This window comes from Electrophorus electricus, chromosome 20 (genome assembly GCF_041902795.1).
Source record: "Electrophorus electricus isolate QZ-2024a chromosome 20, ASM4190279v1, whole genome shotgun sequence".
NCBI lineage: Eukaryota > Metazoa > Chordata > Actinopteri > Gymnotiformes > Gymnotidae > Electrophorus > Electrophorus electricus.
The window spans coordinates 11,841,005-11,849,907 of record NC_137516.1 but is presented as its reverse complement, the minus strand read 5'-3'; the positions used below and the strand labels follow the sequence as shown (position 1 = coordinate 11,849,907).

The following is an 8,903-nucleotide window of genomic DNA, read 5'->3' as shown; positions in this document are numbered from 1 at the left end:
GGAATAAAACTGACACCAGTGCTCAGATTACATCACGTATACATCACAGTAATGAGTTCATGCGTTTTTTTAATGAGAAAATTAAACACACTAGAGATAACATTAAGAGTATTAAAATGACATCATAACAATCAGGCCAAAAAAAGACTCTAGAATCCTTTACACCTATACAAGAGCCAGAACTTATGTCTTTGATGTCACTCTCAAAATCCTCCACTTGCTTACTAGATTCACTGCCCACACACTTTCTTAAGGAAATCCTACCTGAAGTAATTGAACATTAACTAAATTTAATAAACTCCTCCTTGAACCTTGGTTAAGTCCCTAAATCATTCAAATTAGCGGTAATCAGACAACTTTTCAAAAATTCTAATCTAGACCCATGTCAGCTGTCAAACTACAGGCTGATCTCAAACCATCCATTTATTTCCAAGATCCTAGAAAAAAACTGTAGCGCAGCAGCTAAACTCATATCAGAATCAGAACTAGATACATGAAGTCTTCAGTCATGGTTTAGCCCTAAACATAGTACGGAGACAGCACTACTTAAAGTAGTTAAGGACCTGTTGTTGGCTTCTGACCAGGGTTATGTCTCTTTGCTTATATTGCTTGATCTGAGTGCAGCATTTGACACTACAGAACTCAACATTTTACTAGATAGACTCAAAAAAGTTGTTGGGATTAGGGGAATAGGCCTCTCCTGGTTTGTTCTTTTCTTTATATATGCTACCTTTAGGTGACATATGTAAAAACTGTGCTAGTTTCCACTGCTACACTGATGATACTCAGCTATATGTCCTAGCCAAACCAGAGGACATAGCTTAGTATTATTGACAAATGCATAAAGGACACCAGACACTGGATGTTGAGGAACTTTCTCTCACTTAATCCTGACAAAACAGAGCTGCTACTATTAAACCCAGAGACAGCTAGGGCCTCACTCTTTAATTATTCAATGAACCTCAATGATATTCCAGTCACATCTTCTCTAACAGTTAGAGATGTTGGAGTTATTATGAATTCCAGTCTCTCATTCGAAGCTCAGGTAAAGAGCCTTTTCCTATAAAGCTCTCACACTATGGAATAACCTTCCTGTAAATGGTCAAGACTCAGACAGTCTCAATATTTAAGGCTAGGCTGAAAACCTATCTGTACAGTCAGGCATTTTATTAACTACTTCCCATCTTAAGTAAAGATGTAGATCTGGGGGTCCGTGGGCATTGAGAGTTATGGTAAACTCGGATGTTATGATGCTGTCACTTCACCTCTCGTTTGTCACTCAAGTTTGTTGACTGAGAGAGGCAGATTACCCTCTGGGTGCCCTCGTGCCTGTGTTTCCTTCTGGCTCTATCCTGTTAGCTGTGCTGCCATAGCTAGATCTGCCGGAGTACATCTTTGCACATTACAGTTCCCTAATTTACACACCCTCGTACCTGGACATGCATAATAATCTAGTCTCTCTTTCTGCCACGGTACACCTACCCTTGATGTCATGACTGTTACTGAGCCTCAACCCATCTCAGCTGCCATGGCTACTCCCACCACCCCCTGATGTCCCCTGCTGTAGCCCACCTCACCTCCACCCCAGCCAACTACTTCTCCATTGCACTTAATGGACATTCTCTTGCGGGATGTCATGATGTTACTGAGCCTCTACCTGTCTCAGCTGCCATGGCTACTCCCCACACCCCCTGATGTCCCCTGCTGTAGCCCATCACACCTCTACCCTAACCAACTACTTCTCTGTTGCCCTTAATGGACTTTCTAGGACAAGACTAGGACCTCTAAAAAATTGAACTAGACATTAATTGCTTGTTTTTTCATTATATATTTATTTTTCTACCATGACAGTTAATCTTTGCTTGGCAGTCTCCAAGGCCTCAGATATGGACAGCTTGTTGTACTTCTGTTATGTGCCCATCTGTAGGCTCTGGTCTAGATGAGAAGGTGGGAACGTGAACAACTAGTACACTAACCAAGAACCTAGTACACCCACAAAGATCATTCCGAATAAAGATTTATTTATTGGGACACCAGTAATACCAATGTATTTAATGGGACACCAATAATAACAGTAACAATCCAACTTGATAAAGACAAACATGTGCATACAAACACAGGTGCTAGCTAGGAGAGAGAACCTGGATGGTGCCAAAGATAATTACAATAATAAAAAAGTACCTTACTACACTATAACCAGTCTAAACAGAGTACAGGGGGTGGTACCCGGCCTCTTACATGGGGTGTCTATACACAGCGTCTACCTTCGTGAGGCACAATGTAGGTCCATGCACTTCCTAACCTGTTCTCAGTCCCAGTAGACACAACAGTAAGCAAACAATACAAAACACATGTGACTGTACACTCTGCTGACATATCTAAAATCTAAAAATCATTATCTAAGGCAATCCAAAACACGGTCAAACCACAGGTCACACGAAACACACAATAACCACGAGTTCAGGAAGCAAAAACACAGGGGAATCCCTGGAGCGATAACACTCCCTTCCAAGTCTCACAGAGGCACTTATAAATACAAGGTCCCGCCCACCGGTCCTCGCGATTGGTAGATCAGTGTAGGGTGATGCTGATTCCCGGGACACAACCTGCAGTAAGTGACAGTAGAAATGACAGAAAAGATAGAACATGAACAACTCCCAACCCCTGAAACAATACAAAAATGTATTTCAGGTGCCTTATGCACCTGATTTCTCTCCATGTGGCCTTTATCTTGGCTTCCAGCCTCCTTCTCCATGGAGGATACTGCTCCTTGATGATGTTCATCTTGTAGTCAAGCATCTCATGTATCAGAGCTGCTGTGGCATATACTAGCTTGTTCGTTTCATTGATGGTCACAGTAGGGATTGTCTTTAGGGTTACATTCACATCTTCTAGCAGCCTTTGAGGTACTTCACTTGGTCTTGGTAGTCTGTCCATCTTAGCCATGATTTTCAATCTCAGATCAGCAACTCAATAGTTTAACTGCAGTTATTTTTATTCCTTCTTCAGACCCTACCACACACTCCAAAAACCCACCAGTCACATATATCAAGTTTGGACTCTCTGGGTATAAAATCATATAGAAATATAATGAACAATGCTTTATACGATTATAACAGCAGGATCATTAGAATTATTGTCATGTTATACATCATTTAAAAGCATTTTAATTTACAATTTACCTAACATTCCACATCAATTTAATTTCAAGCCATGTGTTAAGGTCACTAAAATTTGTAATTACTCAGGCACAACCATGAAATATTCATAGTTATTTAACCGGAACTTTCTGCACTTCAGCAGCTCATTTCAAGAAGTGAAATACCATATTAAAAAGTGCATTATCTGAATATACTCTATGCTTGCATATAGTTATCACAAGTATATAAAATATGACTTCCCCATAGTGAAAAAAAGTTTTTTTATTTTAGGTCAGTGAAGTACTGAGTGAGAAGACCACACCCTCCAACCTCCCAGGACTGAAGGAAGGAAATATTACTTACATCCCATGTGAATGTTTTAGGAAACAGACCTGACTAACTGCATTGTTATTGTCTGCTGAAATCGCAGATCATCCTGTTGATGATTCACATCCTCGGTAAGACTTTATTTTGTGCAAATGTATAGTTTTTATAGTGTTTAAAAAGATTTCACCTTTGATCATCAAATCTTAAAACTGATTTTCAACATCTTAGATGTTACATTTATATGAGGTTTCATAATCAGGTATGAAGGAATACAGTGAGATTACTTTGCATTTATTTCTAATTGATGGGTATTATTTTCAGGTACTTTCTATTTGAAAGACACCATATATTGGCATAAAAACATAAATTCATAAGTAAATATAGAAACACCACCCACTGCTCAGGGTCTTTCAGTGAAGGATGATTTGGTCTTTTGCTTTTTTTTTTGGATAAAATCAGATATTGTCATGGCTAAGAGAGAAGTCAACTACAGAAGTGCTCATTGAAACTGGATAAGATTCAAATTCTAATAGCTGTGCTCTAGGAACTGTTCATTGTCATCCCAATATATTCAAAGATAACCAAATAATGAAACTCAGAACAATTAGGCAAAGCAATAACTGAAATAAAAAAAGAAGTTAAATCAATTTTCAGAGCATACTGAATCTAGGATTTTAGAACAAACTTAAATATATGAATGGAAAGAATGGTTAGAACATTGCTGGAACATTGAACAACATATATTGTTTGCAGAATTTTACAAAAGTGTGATTAAAGATTAAAGACAAATTATTCTGCAGTTTTTCAGACTGAAAACAAGATGGCACTGTTAAGTCATCTTTTTCCAGCTCTGCTGCTGCTGCAGTCTGAGTTGCAGCTGATTTGTGGAGCTGAGACTGCAGGTCTTCAAACTCTCAACTGTCCTGCTCCTCCTGGGGTTCCAGGCACTCCTGGTCACAGCGGCGTTCCTGGCAGGGATGGGAGGGATGGGAAAGATGGAGCTGTTGGACCCAAAGGAGAGAAGGGAGAACCAGGTTTGAGGAAATGAATGAGTGAGTGAATAAGTGATTAAGTAAGGGAAGGTGGAAATGAATAGTCAAGTTTCTGATCAGTGACTGTCTGCTCTAATTACAGGACTGAGTGTCCAGGGACCTCCTGGTAAAGCAGGACCAGCAGGTCAAATAGGTCGAGAAGGTTCTACTGGACCAAAAGGACAGAAGGGAGACCCAGGTCCACCAGGTAAAGAGAGACACATTCCAAACACAAAATATTAAATGCCACTCCATAGATTGTAAGAGGACAGGCAGACTGATGTGACAATGGGACTCTAGGAGGAAAGAATCAAGAGAAAAAAAGAAAACTGCATAAGTGCAAAACCAAGCCAACTTCCACCTAATTCATTTATCCAGTTTTCTCATGTTCCAATGTTATGATACTTGGCAACAGTATTTGGCAAATGTTCACAAACTGAGACTGAGACTTGTTGCTATTCCTAGTACAGGTGCACCATAATGCCAATGAAGACTAAAAAGAGTACATTCAATTGCAAGAGGAATTTATGAAGTTTTGGAATAGGATGGAGAAAAACCAGTCATCGTATTCAATGTTCAGAATGATCAGGTGTTGCTTGGCATGGGCATATCTATAATCGAAGTCAGTCCAGTCCAGGGTCGGAAACCAGACGCAGAATTCAGGCAGTGATTGAGGGTCAGGCAGAGTTTGGTAATCAAAAAAAAGCTAGGAGATAATAGGACGGCTTGGTACACAACATGACAGAGGTAATACTTCATAAAGTGGATATGCAAAGGAGGGGATATTAAATAGGGAGCCCTGAGTAGGAAAGGGAATGAGAATCAGGTGTGCCTCATTAGTATACAAGTGAACATGATTGAATGTGATGGTAGAGAGAAGAGGTGTGCATGGCAGCACTGGCAGAGTCAGTGGAATCTGTAACATACACAGAGCATTCTGTAGTGTTTGTGAATGATGTTGCTGATCTGTCACTGTTGCATCTTTGATCAAAATTCACAGGGACTGATTACTTGATCAGATCCCTTCAGTCTGAACTTCAACATCTCAAAGCCAGGCTCACTACAATAGAGAAGGGTAGGTGACCCTTAAAAAGCAATGAAAGAAAGCACATAATGAAATGCACTTGACTTGTGTTAATGCTTTCATCTGTCCCTTGCAATAATCCTGTATGTCTAATTTATTTTTAGCTACAAGTTTTGACACTATTAAAAAAGTTGGACAGAAATACTATGTGTCCAATGGACAGAAGGCAAAGTTCGATGAAGGTCTGAAGTTCTGCACTGATGCTGGTGGGAAGCTAGTTTTGCCAAGAAACGAAGCTGAAAATAAAGTCCTGGCTGCAATGCATGCAGGTCTTGGTTCAGTTTATTTCCTACTTGGTTCATCAGATAAAGAACATGAAGGTCAGTTTGTAGATCTAAACAACACCCCTCTGGTGTTTAGCAACTGGGCACCAAATGAGCCCAATGACCATCAAGGAAAAGAGGACTGTGCTGCTATGCAGAGTAATGCCCTGTGGAATGATGTACCATGTGACATCTCTCTCCATGTTGTCTGTGAAATAGAGATAGAATGACATACATATAAAATGATAATCACGATGCCATAGACTAGTATTCATGCTTTTCTGAGAGATGTTAAACTCATTTTATTCATCACAAAAGAGATTCAGATACACAACTTTGAATATTGTCCCTAACAGTTTGTTATGTAAAACTGTTAGGTTTCATTTCATTACTATACCTACTAATACTTAGTACTAAATAACTTTAATGACTAATACTAATCAGAAAATGTGGATGAGTAATCTGTTGGTTTTTTTACATAAAATTTGTAATGGTCAGTTCATGTTTTCATAAATAAAATCATACCTGTCCGATTTCTAATTTGTCTATTCATTTTAATTTTCAATTATTATAAGAATCTCAATTATGACTTCACCTCAGAGATGATGTGTAGAGTCACCATAGTTCTTAATGGAGTTGAAATTAAATAATGAATATGAAATCAAATTGCAGATGTTCAGCTTTAAAATTGAAAGCATGTACATTCTAGTTTGGTGAACAATGTAGGAAATATTTCAAACATTCCCTTATTAGTTCGCTGTTCCTAAATTCCTCTATATGCTGGCATAATCATTTCTATTCATTCAATAATTAAAATACAGACATGAGAATTAGTTGAAGAGAATAGAATAGATGGTCCTGTTCTTTATTGCAGGTCAATGTTAACAAGCATTATTAAGGCATGCTCCAGAGAAGAGTCTGACAATCACAGAAAAAACCCAAATTTTTCCTAAAGTTTTCAGGAGTGGTTATGTAATCACCTGTTGTTCCTAAATCCCCAGTTAGCTAGTTGTTAAGTTAAACATTGAAATATAAAATGAAGATGCAGACTTCAGAAATAGTAAAAGAGAATAGCTGGTCCCGACCTTAATTGCAGGTTAACATTAACAAGAATTATTGAGGCACCCTCCAGAGAATGGCTAACAATCAAACAAAGAACCCACATTTTTATACATTTATCAGAAGTGATTATGTATTCACCCCAACTTTTTTACATACTAGTGTTTGCATTCGCCACCATTACATCCAAACCATGCAATAGTCAACATATGCAAACTGATTTTCAACACCCACACCATTTGGAACCCGTTACAACCACATTCCAAGAGAAGACTTCTGTTAACCTTGACCTAAAGAAGACTGTTTTCCTGAGACTGGTGGAGAAGTCATAAATCTTAACTTGAGGTCCACCAAAGCCTACCCAGGATCCTTTGCTGAAGCCTGCAGAGACCCTGTATGCAAATCATTCTGAAAGGACAAAGACTCTCTATACTCCCTCGTGTTTTATGTTATTAATCTGTTTAATTCACTGTTAGGCCTCTTGTCCCTATTAATACTCTTCTTATTTCCTCACACCCCACTTTTGTTTATACACTAGTGTTTGAAATCTCCTCTATTATATCCAGGCCATACATTAGTCAATATATGCAAATTGATATTCAATACTTGTACCAGTTGGATCTTAGTACCATTACAGTCAAAGAGAAGACTTCTTTTTAAAAAAAAAAACCAATGACTTCGTCTTAAGTAAGGTTGTTTTTCTGTACCTAGTGGAGAGATGATGTGCTTTACACAGAGGTCTGCAGAAGCCTACCCAGAATCATTTACAGAAGCCTCCCTACTCTGTACACAGATAAGGATATAGAATCTCTATGATCTTATGTTTTATGTTATTAATATTTCTAATTCAATGTTTAAACCTCATTTTCCTTTTTTTATTACGTCAATTACAATTAAAAGTATGACTTTGCATTTGGAATCTGTTGCTGATAATTTCTAATATTAAGTCCAAAAAGCTGCCACTGCCAGTGAAGCAAGCCAACATTAGGCTGGAAAATTAAATCAAACCAATAACAGAGATAAACACATCAACTATTTGATACATTATCTACATGGAAACACATGGGCTGAAAGACTATAAAAAGAACTGTGGAGTATTGTGCAAGAATTCAAACCCCTGCAAAACTGGTGGCCAGATCAAGAATGACCTATGTAAAAACTGCTTTCTGTAATCAGATCAATAATCATCTTAGAACTTGACTTTATGCGTTATCTGTAAGGTGGGCTCAAACCCAGGTCAGCTAAGTGACAACACCAATAGCCTACTGGATGAGCAACCACGCTCTAACAATGGTGGGCCCATGTGCGGAAAAGTTAGATCTTGGATCAGGTAAAACAAAAGGAAAAAAACTAAACCACACTGAGCACGGAAAAGCTGAGAATGAAGGACGCCACGGGAAGAAATGGCAACCCCGATGCACTGGGGAAAACCAAACTAAAACTTCCCAAACAAAACCAGAAAATGGGGAGGAACTTGAATGGCTAAGGGAAGCCTCGGCAGAGAGACAGACTTGAGAGGGAAAACTAGACAGGGGAGGGAATGTTTAAAAGCACAAACACCCTCGCAGACAAGAAGTGAGGTGTAGTACAAGGGCTCACAGACCTCAATACCTGAAGTTACGGGGTAGGCACTTGTCTCAAAACTTTAGCAAAGACCCAGCACTGAATGATTGGGTCACTAGGCTTTTATAAGGTCTAACCCAGCTTTTGGGTGTTAAGCCTAATTAGTGGTGTGGTTGACTCAAGGCCTTCCTCTGGTGGTCGGAGGGGGCCTTGGCCTGGTGCCAACCCTTACAGTTATCTATTTTGGAAACTTGCAATCTGGGCTGAAAAACAGGATAGGTATTATTGTCAAAGCCAAAACCCAAAAGATTTTGCCAAAGTAAATAATCACAAGATGTTAATCACTGGTTAGCCTCAAAACAAGATTAAACTTTGCCAGAAACATCTTTACAAAGTCTGTACAATTCTGGAACAGCAGCTTATAGACAGATAAGAT

At 38.8% G+C, this 8,903-nt stretch overlaps 1 protein-coding gene across 2 annotated transcripts; it reads left to right on the top strand.

Moving 5' to 3' along the window:
• The first annotated feature begins 3,474 nt into the window (after positions 1 to 3,474).
• LOC113584151 (mannose-binding protein A-like) lies at positions 3,475 to 6,375 on the top strand. Of its 2 annotated transcripts, XM_027020889.3 has the most exons (5): positions 3,475 to 3,598; positions 4,268 to 4,501; positions 4,602 to 4,706; positions 5,499 to 5,573; positions 5,687 to 6,375. In XM_027020889.3, the coding sequence occupies exons 1-5, from the start codon at positions 3,583 to 3,585 to the stop codon at positions 6,073 to 6,075; spliced, it is 819 nt and encodes a 272-aa protein (XP_026876690.3). In that variant the 5' UTR covers positions 3,475 to 3,582; the 3' UTR covers positions 6,076 to 6,375. The 2 variants fall into 2 exon arrangements, with proteins under 2 accessions (XP_026876690.3, XP_081559987.1); XM_081703861.1 differs by lacking the exon at positions 5,499 to 5,573.
• Positions 6,376 to 8,903: the final 2,528 nt, after the last annotated feature.